The following is a 23,119-nucleotide window of genomic DNA, read 5'->3' as shown; positions in this document are numbered from 1 at the left end:
GTGTAAAGAAGAAACAAGGATATATAGCCTAGTGCAAGCGATCTAAAACCACAATCCAACCGTGCTTGAACACGTACCTTGTACAGATAAGTGCCAAACGACGATAATTACCAATACCCCCACATTGCCGATCGTATCTACTACCACGGAAAACGCGAACGTATTTTTCTGTTAGTGGCACCGAGGCCGGCCTGTCGATAGCATCGGAGTTATTTTGCCTATCAGCACTTTTCGGTTCAGATCGGCGAATTGACGGTGATGCCGATAAGTCTGACACGCGTGGAATTCGATATCAAGAAAAGGTGTTAAGTGAAAATTCTATTGACACAACTGCCGCATCGATCATCACGTGAGGAAGTTACTTTCGCCGACGAAAGACGCGACTAATAAATTAATTTAAATGGCTTTTTTTTTGTAATAAAGGAAAAATTATATGGTTATTTCGAAGATAATTCCTACAACGATACAGAAATATTTGTTGAATCTAACTTCGATCTAATGATAAATTGGCGTTATTGGTGACCAAATTCGATGTGACGTGAACTGTCAAATAATTAGACTTCAGTGAGTTTGCCAAATTTTTCTGAATTAAACGATTTAATGATAAACTATCATTATGTGATTAATAACAATCCGACAGAAGTGACAAGAATGTAATTGTGAATGTGTTTTAGAAGAAGTACACGTGTCTAGAGTGGAATATTTTACACTTTATCGTACCTTGCCGCATGAGATCACAAAGATAAATCGGTGACGCAACGAACGGAATCGTGAACTTCAAGAGGCAAGTATTTCCGGTTAAATAAACTATATGCGCCTATCAGCTCATATCAGCAAATTTTTGCCACGTGTCAGAAGATTCGCAGTTTCGAAAATACGAGGATACAAGTGGCTTTATTCTGAGTCAATATATCGTTATATCTTTAGCATTTTGTCAGAGTCATATAAGGAACCATAAAGTTCTTTTCCGCTTTAAGAGCTTTGTTAATAATATTCAGCCTTGTTAATAATATTTAGTTTTTATTTGAGTGGATACGTCGAGACATGAGATTACAACCTGAGATTAAATATATTAAAACCTACTAAAATTGCTTTCGTAATATTTTACAAATTGTTCATGTGTGTAAGCGAATATAACATATTTTTTTAAATATATGAGAGTTTTATATAATATAATCTCTTTTTTATCGTAATTTATATTACTTAGCAGAAGAATTATCAATTTTTAATTGCAAAAAACGGCAAAATTTAAATTATTTTTTACTGGAATTATCAGAGAGATAATACAACATTTAAGCAAATATGATAATTACTTTAACCAATTAGCTATTGTAGGAGTCTTAGATGTAAAATAAAGTTAATTGTATTTTTTTTTTTTTTTTGCTGAGTATGGCGGATATTAAAATCCAAATGAACCTTCGTTTCCGTTATCTAATGATAATGATGTTAATAAAAAAAGCGAACTGTGATAAGAAAAAAAGAACGCACTTGCTTACTTAGTGAATTAAAATATACAGATAAGTAACAAAGTAACGTGATCACATTCAAATAGATTATAGAAATAATCGAAAAATTAAAGTTACAAGATTTATTAGATTATTTGTAATTGCTGCAAAAAAAAAGATATTAAAGCACCAGAGTAAGTGAAACTACACTCGGAAAGGTTTATCATGGTTGTTGAAAAAACTAAGGTGAAACCAGTGAATATGATAAAAGCAACAGACCTGTGATAAAAGCACATTATTTTGCAGATAAGAATATAGGAAATATAAAGGCAGACAGATAGTCATCGATTGTTCGCGAGTTAACAAATTAATAGAATCTTTTCATGGAACTGTTAAATATTAATCAATGAAACTAATATTAATTCTTGAAAACGTTCTGGGAAACGAATAACTTTCGAATCTTTACGAATATCAAAACGATTTTGGCAATAACAAAAAAAAAACAATATTTCTAAACATAATATCGTACATACACGACAATTGAGACACGCCCATACAGCACCGCAAGATTGCAATAACATTGCAGCAATATTTTTCTGCAAGATTGCAATATTGCAGAAACATTACAAAATGTGGCTGCAACGTTGTTATGATATTGCAGCAACAATAAAATATCCGCCTACAGAAATATTGCAATATAATATTGCAGCAACATAGCAATATAATATATATGCAATAATGCTTTATGTATATTTATCGACATAATATCCTTAACATATGAAAAAAATAATAAGAAATTAGGCCTATAAGAGTCAGGATCTAGCGTGTATATAGTTTTTCTGTATTATAATAATAACGAAATTATAAAATGTAAATTTTTCAGTACACATTCGATTTCCTTCAGTGACAGAGAATATCTAAGAGAAATAAGAAAAAACTCAATTTGCAATTGTGTAAATTCACAATTTCTTTGTATCCGAAATATTCAGATATCCGAATGCAAAAAGATTGTGATGGATTTACGCATACGAGTTTTTTCACATCTCTCTTTTGTCTTTATATAATCTCAAAATTTATTTATTAAAATCTGAAGTATCTTTTTTTTGCATAATAGAAAATAATTATCAAATTTTTGATTTTATATAAGAATGGAAACTATTAAAAGAATTCTTAGTCCAATGTCTGAGCCCCTGTATTGGGGTCATATCATACGACTTAAATTAACAAAAATAGTTATTATATCTTTTTAATCTTACTAGCCGCTCTTTGTAAATTTTACATAATCATCATGACTAAAAATTAAATGCGGAATAGATAGCGCAACATGCGCCGCATAGTGGTAAACGAATGAACTAGCGATTATTGAATACTTTTTTTGTAATATTTTCGGAATGTTACTGTAACATTGCTAAAATTATATTGTAAAATAATGTCTTTGCAATATTTCTGCAACATTAAACTGCAATATGCAATATTACAATGTTGCAGCAATGTTGTTGCAAGCTTCAGTGCTGTATGGGCGTATAATCGAGCATTTACGTATATCGTCGAAATGTCACTTGTATAATTATTAATAAACACTTGAAGTTAACGATAATTTAAAGCATTGTTGCATCAGATGCCGAATTATCATTAAAATTTTCAATATAGCATTACTAAAAAATATAGAAAATTTTACACACACGCGTACAACTTACATTCACTCACGTGAATACACAAAACTGGAGACATTGCTGGTATCAGTCGATTCACGTTAGCGCATAGATAAATATTATTATTCGTAAAAAATAACTATATTCTATGTTCAAACTTTCATTTTAAAAAACGTAATAAACTTGCGTATATAACTATAATGATGCTAATTATTAATCAATCTAAAAAGATATCTATTTCTAAATATTTATTTCTATTAATGTGAAAAAGAGCGTAGGTATATATTTAATATATGGAATTATCGCTCTTTTTAAAAGCTGCACATGTACAGAGTAGCGTCATTATATGTATATCAAACTATTACATCATAGATTAAAATATCATTTGCAATTTACACAAGACACTTTTATTTAATGAGAGTATTATTTATATAAAAAAAATATGTAATAAATGTGTGTAGTAAGATTTTACGATATTTTCTTTCAGTTTAAATTATTGACTTTTTGTTATATTATATTCAAAATTATATCTCTTTGCTTATTCTGGAATAATTACAAAAGGGAAAATTTTCGTTCGTTATTTTCAGTTCATCTTGAGCGAGATTGACTAAGCGGGCATTAACATTGCTGCCTGACAGGAAAAATAAAATATTTTTCCTTGAGAATTATAGCCAAAGTATGTGCGAAACAAAGAGGACGAAGGTGGCCTTATTAATGGAAAAAGAATAGACATTAGATAAGATGCTCGCGGGCCGCATATACCTTCTTGTTGACACTGCTTGTCGCTACTCTGTGTTATCGGCTAGATAAGATTTCTGCATCTTTGTCGTACTTGAGGCATCAGTCGAATATGCGAATTCGTACGGTGCAGCTCCGTCGTCGTAGTTGAAAAATAAAGATCTGTATTTTTCACTGTTCCGAGATTACGTAAACGGAAAGTGCATAATCGTCCTTGATATTTTTTCGTTCTTTGAAAGCGTAGTCTTCGAATCATTTTCATTCATCTTGTAACATTTCGGACGTCAACCTGACGGGTGAGTCTCAAAAAGTGTATATAAACGCTAATGAGCGAAGCGCGCTTTTCGTTCATTTATCGAGAGAACAAAGCCAAGATTTGATTCTCTTCGCACGCATACTTTTATCCGTGCGATCAATTATCTAATCAATCCACGGAAACGGCGATTCGTCTTTCCGATACCATTTGAGACTGATTAATTTCAAGATCGACTTGCATTCCGACGCTGATAATCGAAAGAAGACAGCCAAGTGATAAGATTTCCGTTATTTCATCATTGTCACGACGTGATCATAAATATCGGACTGTTAAATAATATGATTGTGCAATTTTGCAGAATAATCGAGATGTTCTTGCAACTAAAATAAATTATGTATTATATTTAACTTTTTTCCCAATTTTTCTTTTATCTTTTAAAAAGCTACATTTATAATCTTGAAATTTTGTTAGAAAATGCGCCGGCATTATTTATTTAAAAAATTGTATTTATATTAAAAACTTGTAAAAGCTTAATCTCTCGCGCTCTATTATCTTACTTTCTATTTATAACTAATTATTATATATATATATATACAGGGTGTCCTAGACCACCCGTACACCCCTTTTCTTTCAAAAACTAAGCATTTTAGAAAAAAATATTTTCAACAAAACTTGTATAGTTTTGAGGGAAACATAAGATGGTGTCATTGGTTTGACCTTGGATGGCATCTTTAAGGTCAAGTCAAGGACACTTTTAATTTCTTAAATGGAACCCCCTATTTTTTATTGCATATTCTTATAGCTTATGTCGAGAGTTTTCCCAAAACACTATAATAAAAGTATTTTTTTATTAAGTATTTTTTGAGTTATTTTATATTTTAATCAATTAGTGTAAAAAAAACAAATAATTGTTTAAAAAAATACATTGTAAATAATTTTCTTAAAAACAATTATTTGTTATACTAATTGATTTGTCTTATTATTCTGTAGATAAAAGTATTACGATAAGATTATCAAAAACTAAATATTTTACAAGATATTTAATTTTTTATATCAAAATATGTCAGATTAAAATATAAAATAACTCGAAAGGACTTAATGAAAAAATACTTTATTATAGTGTCTTGGAAAGCTCTCGAGGTAAGCTATAAGAATATGCAATAAAAAATAGGGGGTTTCATTTAAGAAATTAAAAGTGTCCTTGACTCGACCTTAACGATTCCATCCAACCAATGACACCATCTTATGTTCTTCTTAAAACCATACAATTTTTGTTGAAAACGTTTTTCTCTAAAATGCTTAGTTTTTGAAAGAAAAGGGGTGGTCTAGAACACCCTGTATATATATATACAATACATCAAAAATTATTTTACGATAAAGACAAAAATCTATTTTTCCCGAAATAAATACTAATTATAATAATTACACAGTTATACTTTTATTTTTTATCGCTGCACTTATATTCCTGTGTTTGGCTTGAGTATAAAATAATTTGAACGATAAGCGCGGGCGATGAGAGATGAACCGGAAATGATTGAACCGAATAATGATTAAAAGAAGCCACGAAAAATGGCGATCCTTTAAAAAAACAAAACTGCGCGTAATCCGCACGTTTCGCTTTAAGAAATATAATTACAACCGTATACGTATGCATGAGTGAAGTTAATTAACCTCGATAACGCTTGTCGAGACAGTTGATTAAACGCGTCTGTAATAAAGAGCCTATGGAATTAATAAAACAATGTCACCTTAATTGTCCGCGACTTATAAAATATATACACAGACCTCTCTTTGCACACACACACACACACACACACACACATATACATATATCGATAAAACATTGGACAGCGTTTAACACGCGCATTAATTATTTGCTATCTTAACGTTATATATAACTCGTGTTACGTTCGTATTACGTTATAAGATGTTTGCGAGACATAAAAATAAACGTACCATGTAAAATAATAAAATCTGAAACAGGAGATTAAATATGCGCACAAGACATCAAGAAAGAATTTTTACATAATTATCGTAAGAGATATGTAAACTTGTAAAGTACGTAAAAAGGACATTTACATTAAAAAAAATCTAATTTCTTAATTTAAATTCAGACTATATTTATATATCTGATTTCTAACGGATAAGTTTAGAAATTTGCAAACTTAATTTGCAAAATTTAATCTTTAACACATAGTAGAGTAAAACTACTAATATTAAATAATTCAGTTAGGCATAATATTTTATAAATATTACAAATAATCAATTATAAAAAAAAATCTAAATCAAATTTTTTACTAAAATGAATCGCGAGTCCAAAGTTACCGAAAAAGTTTCGTGCAGTTGAGAAAAAGCGCTTGTATTGTGAGGACATCCTGTAAATCTACTCAAGGCTATTAAAATCTGGAAAATCATCATTCGCAAAGAATAAGTTCGATTGTTTAAAGAGACATAATTTTCTGACGACAAACGTTTTAAAGTTCAGTCTTTAAAAAAATCGGCTATTGCTTATACTCGTTACGGGATTGATTTTTCGCAACCGCGACGACCGCACTCTTAAACATGATTCGTGTATTTTCCGTCTGGAAACCGACACCGAACGCGCATTGTGTAACAGATTCACAATATCATTACGTTTATTCTCGAAGCTTCCGTAACTTGTACGACCTCGCAATTTTTACATAAACAAGTAAAAAAAGACAAAGCAAAGGAACTGTCGCATTATAGTTGACTATATAGCTACAATGTTCCACGTCGAGGCGCGAATTACAACGATCTCCGAGACTTTAATTACGACTTGTTAACGAAATCGCCATTTCAAGGAAAAAGCGCGTAGAGCGTTGAATTCGCGTGTGATCACTGACTAGCTGTCGTTTTCGCTAAGTTTCTTTAATTATGAACGAAACGATTTCTTATTTTCCTTCACGTAAAAAGTTTAATTAATTAATATATTATTACATCGCGCAAATGCAAGACTTCCTGATCTTTTATTTTTTTTACGCGAAACATATGATTCGTCCACGCAAATAATGAACTACAATAATAGAACGCCTCGTTAATTATGATTATATAACTTTTACAGTTCGATGCGCGCAGTAAAATCTCACGCGGCTTAAATTCAATTATTTCACAGCGATGTAATCACGAATTGTTTCTGATATAATTTTATATTTGCACGTTTTTACTAAAGCGAAAGAATATGACGATAAATTTTAGAAAACCTTATTAATTAATTAATCACCCGTAAAGTTTATCGTGTATGTCGCGACGAACATACTTGGCGGGTGCGCTATAATTAAGGTTTAGGCAATCGTTTACCCGTTTATGTTTAATCAAATATTGTTATCATGATCCCGATATAGTGTGTATAGCCCGACCTTGTGTCTTATAATGAGATCATGCATTATTGAAGAACTGTACGACGCTTTGCTCAAGAGAATTGTATTAGACTTTGTCACAAAAAAGATATTTTTGCAATTTGTTAAAAAATTTTGCTAATATTTAAATAATAATGTTAACATTCTTTATTTTTATATAATAAAAGACTGTCCTGATATGTTGTAGAAATATATATATCAAGCACAGCAAATTTTAGCAACGATTTTAGATCATAAATTTTGATAAAAACTTTATAAATAATGAAAATTTGTAACAAAATTTCTAAGAAAACTCTTTTCCCTTTAATTAATTTTATATCAAATATATTTTTTATTTCTATTTTTTTTAGATATATATTCTCATCAAATCTAATAATATATATATTTTATTTTTGAAATAATGACAAAAAAATATTTTATTTGATGTTGATATAGCAAATAATTTTATTCTCTAATATAAAATAATACTAACAGTATAAATATAATTTATGAAATCTTGTAACTAGTGAACGCTTCTAAAACGTATTACCCCATACAGCACCGCAAGATTGCAACAACATTGCAGCAACATTTTTCTGCAAGATTGCAGAAACATTACGAAATGTTGCTGCAATGTTGTTATGATATTGCAGCAACAGTAAAATGTCCGTCTACAGAAAAATTGCAATATAATATTGCAGCAACATAGCAATATAATATATATGCAATAATGCTTTATATATATTTGTCGACATAATATCTTTAACATATGAAAAAAATAATAAGAAATTAGGCATATAAGAATCAGGATTTAGTGTGTATATAGATTTTCTGTATTCACAATCTCTTTGTATCCGAAATATTCAGATATGCAAAAAGATTGTGGTGGATTTACGCATACAAGTTTTTTCACATCTCTGTTGTCTTCATATAATCTCAAAATTTATTTATTAAATCTGAAGTATCTTGCAAATTAAAAAATTATTATCAAATTTTTGATTTTATATAAGAATGGAAACTATTAAAAGAATTCTTAGTCCAATGTCTGAGTCCCCTGTGTTGGGGTTATATCATACAATTTAAGCTAATAAAAATAGTTATTATATCTTTAATCTTATTAGTCGCTCTTTGTAAACTTTATATAATCATCGTGACTAAAAATTAAATGCGGGATAGATAGCGCAATATGCGCCGCATAGCGGTAAACGAATGAACTAGCGATTATCGAATACTTTCTTTGGAATATTTTTGGAATGTTGCTGTAACATTACTAAAGTTATATTGTAAAATAATGTCTTTGTAATATTTCTGCAACATTAAACTGCAATATTGCAATATTGCAAAATTGCAGCAATGTTGCTTTAGTGCTGTATAGGACATCGAGATTCTTGCATTGTTTGCATATTGGTGATAAACGAAGCGACACTCGCGTGATCCTCGCCAAACAATATACGAGAAAAGATTGGAAATGAATAGATACAGTACTTTGCGAAAGATTACAATAAAACCAAAAACATCGCGACAAAATCAACACCAACATGACGACGCGACGCGTGACCTGGATTATCGAGACGCTTCGCAAGAGATAAGCGCGGACCTTGTGACAGATCTTTTCTGAAATACCGCTACTGAACAGAACAACAATTCGAGTCGCGTGAGTTTCAATCTCTTATTATTATTAAGAATATTATTGTGTAAAAGTCTTGTAAAATTTGGTAAAATCGAGAATATTCTTATCATCACGCTTACAACGTGACAACTTGAAACGATATTAAACATATACGCATACATATTAATTTAATTTTATAAGACATGCTCCTATACGAAGAAAGAATAAAAATTCCTTGTCTCGAAATATCTCTCTTAAAAAATTTTACATCACTTTGATATTGGTTTTGATTAGACTAAATTTTTTAGATACATTTATTTTAGTTGGGAATTATGTAAAGAAGAAAATATATTACTAAAATTAATTTAATCTATTCTATATAGATACAGACTTCTCTGTTATAAATTTAAAAAAATTTTTTTTTTTTAATATAAATTACAATTACAAATAAAATATTACAGATTTATAAGTCATTATAGGATACTGAAAAGTATCAAATACGATAATGCAAGTTAGAAATTCATAATTGCAAATAGCATTTATGTATATATTACAATATTTGTAGATCATATTTTGAAGTGTTTAGTATTTTTATAGCGTCTTCAGGAAAATTACCGTAAAATGAAAACCTTTACGTGTAAGATAATCAAACTTGGTAGAGTCAAGAATATTCTCATCATAGCATGTGCTAATGCATTATGACGTCAAGGTACAAAATATCACGTGCATCAAACACCATTAGCATAAGCATGTGACTGGTGTGGAATCGATACTCGCATTGAGAACGGATAGTCGCATGAAAACTGTCATGAAATAGTCTGATGAATGTAATTCAATTCGCGAACGAGTCGAAGTATTCGACAAAGGAGTAAAATACTAATCATAAGTAACCTCCATAAGAGTAATACCAAGCGAAATCGTAGTCCCTATGAAGAAGAAAATATGACGCGAAAGAGTGAGTGATTAAAATAATCCTCCTAGCACCCTTGTATATTGATTATTCTCGCGATTATAATAAATCTAATGAACGTTACGTTATCTAATGTTACTTCGAGAAATACGAGACAATTAAATTAACGAGATACTTTAATAAATAAAACTCCGCATAATACTTTAAAGATTAGATAAGATTAACTTAATTATTCTATAATTAATTTCTTTACTTGATTAAATTAATTGTCCTGTAAAAAAATGATTATTCTGCAAGGATACTTTGATTTGAGAAATAAATAACTAAAAAAAAATTTTCGCTATCTATAGATAATAATTATCGATATAGGAATTACTTTTTATGATCAATATATGACAGTACAAATGATATGATGATGCATTGATAAAACGAAGCATTAAAATTTTCATCAAATTCCTTTCGCTGACAATAAATCTATATTTCATAAAAATTCTTTTCTAATTAATATCTGTACCGCGAATTTTCTCTCTGCGCACTGTGTATTTTATATTTCTATTTTTTACAATATATAAATTTATATTTTCTTTTTTGAATAAAATGAGTTAAATATTAATACCGCTTATAAAATAAATATTAAGAAAATATGTTTCTCTTTTTCAGGCGTGAAAAAAATTTGCTTTGGACATGCATTGGACGAAAATAACATGAGGTTTTCTTGCTTTCCAAAGGCCACCATCTTTGCACAGAAGGGTAGCATTAATGTTACTCCTCCGCCAGGCCATGAGGAATCTAATAATTTCACTATAGGCGTTGTAAGTCCAATATACAAGCAAATCACTATTAAAAAAAATGTAATTTTATTAAAATAAAAAGAAGATTTGCGGCGTTACGTTCTTTTAATTTGAAGGAATTCAAATGTATCGATTTCTAAATTTTATAAATTACATAGACAAGCGAAAAATTATTTTTATAATGTTATAATTATAGATATAAAATCTACAATTATAATCAATTTTATAATATAAAATCTTCAAATATAAATATTAATAAATTGATTAAATTCTAATTTTTATAAATATATTAAGGAAAAACACAAATAATAAAAATTTGCTTTACAATGTTAGATGAAGCAGTTCTTAAGGATTGTCTTGTATAATTTCAATTTCCATTAGATACGTCCAATACCCGGTACCCTGTCCTCCTTTACCCAGTATCCTGACCCAACAATAAATGGCAGCGGTCCACCATCGTCCACATCATCCACATCATCGACAAAATCTATAGTATCACCGCCGCCATCTCAGGCCAATCATGTAAATCATCTTCCCACGCATCAAGAACAATCCAGATTAGAAAATCCACCTGTCGCCGAAAATAATGAACAGCACGTGAATAATCCAAGGGGTGGCGTCATCGGAAGAGCGCCGACGCCACCCTCGGCACCGACGCCCGTATACGAAAAGGATGCCAGGTGATCGCATAATATATTAATAAATATTAATATAATAAATAATTGTAATTAATGGCAATTGTAGTTATTAAAGATCATAGTGTTAAAATTAATATAACAATATCATAATTAATAAAAAGTGAATTTATAATTAAAATATTAATTTCTTATTGCAAATCACGTAATTGTTCTAGAATATACAGCCTGTATATTTTTTTCAAAATATTATCAATACAATCTTTTCGACAAAATGAAACGTAACTATTGTTGTTTTATTTGTAGGAGTTCGAGACAAATTAAAAGAGCCATTTTGGAGAACGAATTCCTGGGTAATCTCGAAGAAAATCAAGTTGAGGCACTCGTCTCCGCAATGTATCCCAAACAAATTCCAGCTAATACTCTAGTTATCCGAGAAGGTGACATAGGTATGAGTATACATTGACTTTTATCATATATAACGAAATTAGAATAATATATTACAAATAACAGAGAGTTATAGATGCCAAATATTAATATATGCAATTATAAATTTATATGCATATATATATATATATACCATATATGTATATTGTTTGTTCGTAGGTTCGCATTTGTATGTATCCGCGGAGGGGGAGTTCGAAATTTACCAAGGAAGTAAATTTCAAAGACGCTTTGGGCCGGGAATTGCATTTGGAGAGATTGCTCTTTTGTACAATACAAAAAGACTTCGATCTATCAATGGTAAACAATAAAAAATGTGATCAAAGTTGTAAAATTGTAAAGAAAAATTATAAAATAGCGCAAATAATTATGTATTTCATAATTAAATATTAAACACAATCATTCCTGTATACATGTATCGTGATATATAATGTTGCTTTTTGAATTAATAATCGTTCAATTTTGTTGTTTTAGTAAAAACAAATGGAAAAGTATGGGTATTGGACAGATCGGTATTTCTCACTATAATGATGAGAACAGCCCAAGAACAACTGGAAGGCAATATTCGTTTTCTTCAACGCGTTTCCGTTCTTCAAAAACTTCCCGAACCTAAGGATCATGTGCTCGCGAAGATATCTGACCTCATAAGAATAGTAAGTAAAAATATTAGAAAGATATTATTTTGTCATTGCTGAATCTTTTAATTTATGATATAACATATAAGAATGTTATAAAAGGAAGGTTGGCAGCCAATAAAACATGGGGTTTGGGGGAAAGGATTTGTAGAGATGATTTTACAAGAAGGTGGGGGTTATTTAGGTATCTGGTGCAGAGTGTAATGTCTTACGGAGTGAAAATATGGGGCTGGGAGGAAAAGAAGGAATTAGAAAGAGTGATGTTAGATTACGTAAGATGGTTATTCAGGTTAGAATTCTGTACGCCAAGGTATTTAATGTCGAGAGAATTAGGTTTAAACAAATTAAGGATAGAGTGGGGTATAAGGTCTTGGAGATATGAGGAAAAGATAAGAGGTATGGAAGAAAGTAGATGGGTAAAAAAGTGTTGGATGGAAAAAGAAGTAAATAGAGGGGGGGATATGTATAGTAGGGAGAGAGAAAAATATTATAATAGAAATGGGTGGGGTATCGAAGCGTTAGAAATTTTAAGAGAGGAAGGAATTGATATTAGAGATAATAAAATTAGGAAAGTTAGATATAATAAGAAATACAAGGATTTGGAAATAAGGTTGGAAGAGCCAATGTATTTAAGGGAAGGAAATGTGGATATAGGAAATTTAGGCGACAGCGTAAGGGCTTTATTAAGGTTAAGGTGCGGAAACATGTAGGATAGAAATAAATATTGGTTAGGGGAGGAAGCGTATGCCTGTGTATTTTGCGGTATAGGCGAAGATTGTATAAGTCATTATTTTAAAGATTGTGATGTAACTAAAAGTTGGTTTATAGAAATAGGTAAGGATGAGAATGAAGTAGAGGAAAAATTGTGGAACGATGTGTTAGATGATGCGAAAGGAAGGTTATTAAGGAAAATTTGGAAGGAGAAGGAGAAGGTTATAAGAAAAAATAGGAATATAAGGTAGTTATAAGGATATGTATGAGAGAATGAGAAAGGTATGTGAGTTATAGGTATTGTGTAAACCAAGTCCACTTCTTGGCGTTAAGCTGAAGTTAAATAAAGATTATTATTATATAAGAATGTTATAATAATGTTTCTCTCTAGGAATTCTTCCCAGCTGGAGCAAAAATATTGCGGCAGGGCGAGAAAGGTGAAAAATTTTATATAATCAGCGGTGGTAACGTACGTATCACTAAGGATACCGAATACGGAGGCGAGGAGGAACTCGTGGTCCTCGGTAAAGGAGATTATTTTGGTGAATTGGCTCTCTACGATGACGGAGGTGAACGACGTGCCAACGCGATTGCGCTCGCACCTGGTGTCGAATGTCTGACATTGGATAGAACGTGAGTTTAATTATTATACACGCTATTTATTTAAAACGCACAACAATGTAAAATTAAAAATTTAAGATTTTGTTATTTAATATTAATTAAATTGCTAGGTCATTTCTAAACTATCTGGGCAGTCTAGACGAAATTCGTAATAAGGATTGGTTAGCTGAGTATGAGAAGCAGAAGCGTTCATTGACTCCGAAAAAGTGGACCAATGAATATGCAAATTTCACCTTAGCCGATCTTGAAACGAGAGGATCATTGGGAGTGGGTGGATTCGGACGCGTCGAACTAGTCACGCTTAAATCCGATCCGAACAAGAGCTTCGCTTTAAAGAAACTCAAAAAGAAGGTCATGGTCGAACAGCAACAACAAGAGCACGTGCTAAACGAAAAACACATTATGCAGGCGTGCGATTCACCATTCATATGCAAGTAAGTCATAAAAAAATTCGATATCATTATACAAATCAAGATCAAAATCAAGATCAGTCTGTAATATTGTAATATTAAACAATTGAGATATAACTATCTGTGTAAAAAAATTTACGCAAAAGTTTACCATTTAAAAAATAAATATATTATTTCTATCAATCTATGAAATTTTGTGCTTTATCGAATTGTTAAATTTTTTAAAAATTGAAAATAATTAAAAAATATATCATATAATTTATAATAAAGATATTTAAATAAATTGAAATGAGAGAAAGAGAGATTTTTCACAAGTTCTATTAGTTAGTTAGTAAGAATTTCTAAATAAGATCATACCAAAGTCTGATAAAAATTAATATGATTTTACATTCGCTCAGGCTTTATCAGACATACAAAGATAGCAAATACGTATATTTCCTAATGGAAGTATGTCTCGGGGGAGATGTGTGGACGACTCTGCAAAAGAGACGCTACTTCGACGACGCTACCGCGCAATTCATGGTCGGTTGCGTAGTGGAGGCCCTCGATCATCTTCATTCGTTAAATATCGTTTATCGAGATCTCAAACCCGAGAATCTTATGCTCGACATGCGCGGTTACTTGAAATTGGTGAGGCACTAGATTATTAATTCACTTAATTTCCAATTATAAGAATATTACAGCAACAGTATATAAAAATATATAATAAATTATTTAAATATCTTATCAGTTATTACAACTTCAATTTTTAAAAATTTTCTACGACAGGTGGACTTTGGTTTTAGTAAAAAAATTGGTCCGTCCAAAACGTGGACGTTTGCTGGCACACCCGAATACGTTGCACCGGAAATTATCTTGAATAAAGGCCACGATAGGTAAAACATTTAATTTAAGCTTTATGTTTATTATTTAACTGTTACATTTTACTTTCAATTTCTAATATATTTTTATATTATGCTTACTTTTCAATTTTAAAAGAGCGGTGGATTACTGGGCCCTTGGTATTTTAACTCACGAGCTTCTCATCGGTAAACCGCCTTTCCGAGGATCCGATCATATGACAACGTATAATAAAATCTTGAAAGGAATTGAAATGATCGGTATACCAAGCATCGTCAATAAAAACGCTAATAATCTCATTAAGAAGCTACTTCGTTTAAGTCCCTCGGAACGATTAGGTTATCAACGAAATGGAATACAAGACATCCGCGATCACAAGTAAGTACTTAAAAAAACAAAATTCTTATAAAGAAAAGAAAAAAACAACATATGTATATACATATATCACCGGTAAACCGCGTGATATTGCGTGTAAATGTAATAATCAGGTAAAATTAAGTGATGTTAAATATATAAAACGACAAATATAATTCCCATTTTTATTCTTTTAACAGATGGTTTTCCGGATTCAACTGGCAAGCACTTCGAAGATTAGCTCTGCCGGCCCCTATCGTACCAACGGTATGTTATCATGAATTTACAATCGACCAACTTTTAGGAATAACTATTCAAGCAACACGTCCCATACAGCACCGCAAGATTGCAACAACATTGCAGCAACATTTTTCTGCAAGATCGCAACATTGCAGAAACATTACGAAATGTTGCTGCAACGTTGTTATGATATTGCAGCAACAGTAAAATTTCCGCCTACAGAAATATTGCAATATAATATTGCAGCAACATAGCAATATAATATATATGCAATAATGCTTTATGTATATTTATCGACATAATATCTTTAACATATGAAAAAAATAATAAGAAATTAGGCATATAAGAATCAGGATTTAGTGTGTATATAGATTTTCTGTATTATAATAATAACGAAATTATAAATTGCAAATTTTTCGGTACACATTCGACTTCCTTCAGTGACAAAGAATATCTAAGAGAAATAAAAAAAAACTCAATTTGCAATTTTGTAAATTCACAATCTCTTTGTATACGAAATATTCAGATATGCAAAAAGATTGTGGTGAATTTACGCATACGAGTTTTTTCACATCTCTCTTGTCTTTATATAATCTCAAAATTTATTTATTAAAATCTGAAGTATCTTTTGCATATTAGAAAATTATTATCAAATTTTTGATTTTATATAAGAATGGAAACTATTAAAAGAATTCTTAGTCCAATGTCTGAGGCCCCTGTGTTGGGGTTATATCATACAATTTAAGCTAATAAAAATAGTTATTATATCTTTAATCTTATTAGCCGCTCTTTGTAAACTTTATATAATCATCGTGACTAAAAATTAAATGCGCAATAGATAGCGCAATATGCGCCGCATAGCGGTAAACGAATGAACTAGCGATTATCGAATACTTTCTTTGGAATATGTTTGGAATGTTGCTGTAACATTACTAAAGTTATATTGTAAAATAATGTCTTTGTAATATTTCTGCAACATTAAACTACAATATGCAATATTGCAATGTTGCAGCAATGTTGTTGCAAGCTTTAGTGCTGTATGGGGTACCGCTTAAATTTTTTTCTTCTCACTTGTGAGAAAGAAAATATTATATTGATATTAAATTAATTTTATTTGTACGTTTTCAGGTGCGACATCAACTCGACACACGGAATTTCGAAAGATATCCACCAGATCGTGATATTCCACCAGATGAATTTTCCGGTTGGGATATTAATTTTTAAAAATAAATTATCGATATAATAGAACTAAATAATAGATATTAAAATAACGCGATGTTTTTGCCATAAAAAAGAAATTTTCTTGTTCATCTTAATAATCAAAATAAAAAGTGTCAGTCTTTTATTAACTGTCACGACGAAAAAGTAATGTGATAAAGATATGAAATTTAAAATTGTATCGATAGAATTTCGAGATATTAGAATAAGTAGCTATATAAACGAATTAACGTTTCTGCTAACGATTTGTGCAATATCAATTATTAAATAATTGATAAGTAGTAATATCTTTCACGAAAAATTTTAACTTCAAATTGTGTGTGTGTGTGTGTGTGTGTGTGTGTGTAATTCATTTTTTTAATAAAATGTTTAAATTTTTCTTCCCTAAAATTATTTATAAAATTTGTTAAAAGTAATTAATAACATATAAAATGTTGTGCTATTTAAAACATTATTGCTAATTTACTTACACAATTAATCAGAACTTATACACTGTATCAGTTCTGATACATATATACAGACAAATAATACATAAAGAATAAAAGAAGTTAATAATGTAAATAATTATAATATTTTTTCATAAGCAATTATTGAGATTCCGGTGTACCTTATATATAATTACAGATGAATATACGTATTCTTCTAATGTAGCGATACTCCGTTTTGTACAGAAAAATTAATAATACGATATTCCGTATGTGTGTATATATATATATATATGTGTGTGTGTTAGACGTACTATGAATTATATATTCTTTCTAATCATAATAATACTTTTAAATTGTAAACTTGGTTTGAATTTTACTAATGTAAAACATGTTTGATTACATCAAGTATCAATACATAATTGGGAAGTAATACGTCACATTTTGAAATAAATAATTTTATAATTACTATTCATATATATATAATGCATTGCATATTTTTCCCTCTTTTAAAGTGTAATTTTTGAATATCTTTTTAATACTCGTAAAATAAACTAAAGTTAATATGTAGTTTTAATACAAATTATTATATGATATGCATCATCAAACTGACATATACAGAATGATTATTATAAAACCACTAATCTGATTAGTATGAATACATCATAAAAATATATTAATACATAATTATAAATATATTAATATAATATATAATTTTTTTCTCTTATAAATTTTTTCATCTATTCCGACTTTTTTTTTAGGTACGCAATTAAATATTATTTTGTTGTTTTTCTTAAAATAAATTTATTTCCAACATAATTTAAATTAAAATCCGGAAGTTTACCTTTATTATTTATAAGACTGTATTTTTATTACAAAAAAAGTAAATTTAATTTTGATTAATTTTTTTTAGATAAAAGACGATATATAAAAAATTTCGACGAATATTCGGAGGATTGCGAATAAATCTGTATTGAACGATTTCTGTAATTGAGATGTCAATTTTTAATTCTAATAAGATAATTATAACATTATCTATATACGTATTAAATCACAATAATAAAAAAAATTAGAAGAGTTTTTATCATTTTATATATGTAAGTTGAAGGATTATTATAAATATACTTTTCTTTTTATTTTAATGTTTCATTAATCGTTAACATAATTAATCAAAATATTAAAAATATACTCATATAAATCGTAGAAACATTAGCGTACATTTATAGATATGCACTAGCAGGAATTTGTAAATTAATTTTTTTGTGTAATTTACATAAATATAAATGATTACGATGAAAAATATCATAAATCAGAAAATACTTTTCGCTATTTGTGAAACAATATTATTTGTAGACCAAATAAAAAGTAAAGCAATAACATAGGCAGCCTGTGAAAATTTGGCCGCCACAGTGATCGCAATATAATGTACATAATAAATAATTTATAGTTTACCTCGATGTGTCGATAAAAAACCCGTTATTATCCTCCAAGATTTTCTGAAATAAACTTACCTAGTATTACGGTAAGATTATCGAAAACTGAATATTTTACGAAATATTTTATTTTTTATATCAAAATATATCAGATTAAAATATAAAATAACTCAAAAAGTACTTAGTAAAAAAATACTTTATTATAGTGTTTTGGAAAGCTCTTGAGGTAAACTACAAGAATATGTAATGAAAAATAGGGGATTCCATTAAAAAAATTTAAAGTAATTTTTATATGACCTTGACGGTGTTATTCAAGGTCATAGTAATATTATTATATAATGCGCCACTTAGAGCTCTATAACTTTTGCATGAAACATTTTTCACAAAAATGCGTTGTTTCCTCAAAAAACTGCTTATACGGGCGCTCTGTTGCACCCTGTATATAAATGTATATTAATATCAGGGTTGGGAAAGTTATAAAAGCAACTCGTTACCGTTACCGTTCTTTTTTCTAAAAAGTAACTCGTTACCGTTACCGTTATTCAAAAGTTAACGAGTCGTTACGATTTTCGTTAGTTTTTTTATATATAACACTAACTTTACATACAATTTTTTTTTAATACGAGACCAATTAAAGACTAAAAATTTGTGAACATTGTCTTACAAAGACACAAGATACCAAAATGAGCTTCCAGTAGTTTTCATGTAACGATGCGTTCCAACACTCTTATCAATATGTTTTTTTTGTATGAAAATTATATCAAATAAATTCGAAAAAAATAACGATAAAAGTAACTGTTAAATTCGTTACTCGTTACCGAAAAATGTAACGAAGTTACTTTTTCCGTTACAAATATACGCGTTACTTCCCAACCCTGATTAATATAACCAAAATTTATTCGAGAGTGATACGTATAAAGCGATCTTCCGTTAGTTTTATGATTTTCGCGATACCTCCATTAAACTTTTCGCACTAGAAACGAAACGAAACGTCCAAGAGAACTACATCATTGCGATCATTGCATGCATTAATTTTCAACGCGCGCGATATCTTTGGTCTCATGCAATATTCAATATTATAGACGCATTTCCTCGATATTCTCAATGTAATCAAAATTTATTCGAAAGCGATACGAAATTGTAGTTTACCATTAATCTTACGGTTTACAATTCTTACGATGCCTTCGTTGAACTTCTTGCACTCGGAACAAAACGTAACAGAATTCGTATGTCTTGCCTGAAAATTACGTTATTATAGGTATCGGTTTTTCGCTCGCGATCTGGCGTTGCCACAGAATACTCGATATGTTATAGATAGGCATATCTTTCGTGAGATATTCTTATTTTAATACAACTAACATTTTTATGTAATTAACGTTAGTTCCCATACAGCACCGAAAGATTGCAGAAACGTTGCATAGATCTTACATGGAAACATTGTAATATTGCATAGAAGTTGCGAAATGTTTCTGCAATGTTACTGCAAGCCTGCGGCAACGTTGAAATGTCCGCCCTCAGAAATATTTCAATGTAAGACTACAGTAATGTTACGGTGCAATGTATTTATAATATTTAAATACATTGCTACAAATATGCAAAACGCTTCAAATTTAATACATAAACTTTGAGAACATATAAAAACATCCAAGAGAGATAAGAAAAATTTTTTCTCGTCTCTGTCGTGGATGTCTTTATATATTCTCCAAGTTTATCTATTAAATTTGAAGCATTTTGGATATTAAAAAATTATTGTCAAATTTTTGCTTTTATATAAAAATGGGAACTATTAAACAATTTTCTGTTATCTAATTAATATCGCTATTTTATAAATTATTTACAAGTTTAAGAAATTGATAATGATTAAATAATTTAATTCATAAAAATTAAAATTTAATTTATATAAATATTAAACTCCATATCTTAAGTAGACAATAAATGGATAATTTTAACTTTTTTCTATGTAATTATAATATTTTATCGTGTCTTTTAAATAAATTGACGACTATTTGACAATTGATTGTACTCGCGCTACGCGCTACCTCATATTGTAAACAAAGCGGTCAAGTTCGTTCACAACAATCTCCTTCTCTCACACACACGCCCTCTCCTCGTCGTATTTCATGTTGTCAACATAACTCTCGTTTATTGTTAGATTGTTAGTACTATCTCGACTGTCGCGAGAATTAGACCGAAATTCTTCTGATTTTCACTTGTGTCATACGGATATATTATTCATATAATCTATATGATTGAGAGTGATAAATTAATTATCTAATAAATATTACAATGCAAAAAAAACAAATATGCAAAAAAAAATAATAAAATAATAAATAATAAAATAATAAATAATATTGCAAAAAAAAAACAAATAATTGTTTTAAAAAATACATTATAAATAAATTTTATTAAAAACAATTATTTTTTTATACCAATTGATTTGTCTCAATATTCTGTACATAAAAGTATTACGGTAAGATTATCGAAAACTAAATATTTTACGAGATATTTAATTTTTTATATCAAAATATGTCAGATTAAAATATAAAATAACTCAAAAAGTACTTAATGAAAAAATACTTTATTATAGTGTTTCGGAAAGCTCTCGAGATAAGCTACAAGAATGTATAATGAAAAATAGGGTTCCATTTCAAAAATTCAAAGTGATTTTTATATAACCTTGACGGTGCTATTCAAGATCATACTAATATTATTATATTGTACAATGCGCCACTTAGAGCTCTACAACTTTTGCATGAAACATTTTTCACGAAAATGCATTGTTTCCTCAAAAACTGCTGATAAGGGCGCTCTATTACACCGTGTAAAAATCATAAAAATAAGGGCAGATCGCTTTATATTTATTTATTGCTCTCGAATAAATTTTGATTACATTAAGTGCGTCTATGATATTGAAGATTGTATGGAATTAAAAAGATCGTGCATGTCGAAAGTTAAATCATAATAAAATTTAAACAATCATAAAGCACGAATATTCAGAGACGAAGCACATGCGTCGAATATGTCCCCGAACAAATTCATGTATTTAACGCTACGAATGCTAGAAACTTTTTATTGACCAATGAGGATAAAGAAATCTTTGCCCCGATAAGTCAATCAAACGCTTTCAACGCTTGCAATAGCATCAAGCGAATGCAGCTTGAATATAACGTCATAACAGCCATATTTAATGCGCGTAGTAGTCTTTCGGAATCAGAGAGAAGATATAATAAAGGACGGGAGTCAGCTAAAAGAGTATCAGGCAATTAGAAAGAGATGAAGTCAAGTGATCTGGCTGTCCTTGTCTGTTAGCGCATGCGCAGAGTAGAGCATACAGAGTCCGGAGAGTACATTTTAGCATAGTAAAAAATATTATAGTTATATTTTAAAGAAAATTAACACAGATTTTTAAAAATCTAATAAATGTTTTGTTATGACAGAAAATCAGTTAAAATTTATTAAAAAACGTATTTTGCAATATATAAGTAGACAAAAATTAAACCATAAATAAATGTAATAATTATAATTTTAAGTGTTAATAAAGGTAAATTTTAATTTACATTCACAAATTATTTTAAAAATAAATTAGTTTCTTAATGATCAAATTATCAATTTCGATATATTTTAATCTTTAAAGTAATCACAAAAATTTTGTTTATACCCATACAGCACCGCAAGATTGCAATAACATTGCAGCAACATTTTTCTGCAAGATTGCAATATTGCAGAAACATTGCGAAATGTTGCTGCAACGTTGTTATGATATTGCAGCAACAGTAAAATGTCCGCCTACAGAAATATTGCAATATAATATTGCAGCAACATAACAATATAATATATATGCAATAATGCTTTATGTATATTTATCGACATAATATCCTTAACATATGAAAAAAATAATAAGAAATTAGGCCTATAAGAGTCAGGATCTACCGTGTATATAGTTTTTCTGTATTATAATAATATCAAAATTATAAAATGTAAATTTTTCAGTACACATTCGACTTCCTTCAGTGACAGAGAATATCTAAGAGAAATAAGAAAAAACTCAATTTGCAATTGTGTAAATTCACTATTTCTTTGTATCTGAAATATTCAGATATCCGGATGCAAAAAGATTGTGGTGAATTTACGCATACAACGAGTTTTTTCACATTTCTTTTGTCTTTATATAATCTCAAAATTTATTTATTAAAATCTGAAGTATCTTGCATATTAGAAAATTATTATCAAATTTTTTATCGTCGCTTTTAACGCGTCGTTTAGAACTTACGCGCTTTTTACAATCCGCGCGAGGGTAAATCGCGGCGGCTACAGTGGCGACAATAGGTGGCGGTAGTGGGGAGGTAGGCGCGCGTCGCCATTGGCTGGCGCACGCTGCGCGTCGCGTCAGCTGTAC

General features: G+C 29.6%; 1 protein-coding gene across 5 annotated transcripts; it reads left to right on the top strand.

Moving 5' to 3' along the window:
- Positions 1-186: 186 nt before the first annotated feature.
- LOC138941831 (cGMP-dependent protein kinase, isozyme 1) lies at positions 187-17,195 on the top strand. Of its 5 annotated transcripts, none has more exons than XM_070311712.1 (14): positions 187-564; positions 678-784; positions 10,627-10,778; positions 11,139-11,437; positions 11,699-11,841; positions 11,999-12,136; positions 12,311-12,489; positions 13,574-13,815; positions 13,914-14,237; positions 14,612-14,843; positions 14,982-15,088; positions 15,192-15,431; positions 15,608-15,674; positions 16,776-17,194. In XM_070311712.1, the coding sequence occupies exons 3-14, from the start codon at positions 10,671-10,673 to the stop codon at positions 16,869-16,871; spliced, it is 2,175 nt and encodes a 724-aa protein (XP_070167813.1). In that variant the 5' UTR covers positions 187-564; positions 678-784; positions 10,627-10,670; the 3' UTR covers positions 16,872-17,194. The 5 variants fall into 5 exon arrangements, with proteins under 5 accessions (XP_070167813.1, XP_070167812.1, XP_070167811.1 ...); XM_070311711.1 differs by having other exon boundaries at positions 675-784; XM_070311710.1 differs by having other exon boundaries at positions 187-784.
- The last annotated feature ends 5,924 nt before the right edge of the window (positions 17,196-23,119 follow it).

The sequence above is a fragment of the Polyergus mexicanus genome, unplaced genomic scaffold (assembly GCF_030449975.1).
Source record: "Polyergus mexicanus isolate NDT 795.1 unplaced genomic scaffold, iyPolMexi1.0 SCAF_20, whole genome shotgun sequence".
NCBI lineage: Eukaryota > Metazoa > Arthropoda > Insecta > Hymenoptera > Formicidae > Polyergus > Polyergus mexicanus.
Note: the sequence above shows the minus strand (reverse complement) of the source record. Positions and strands in the feature narration are given on the sequence as shown.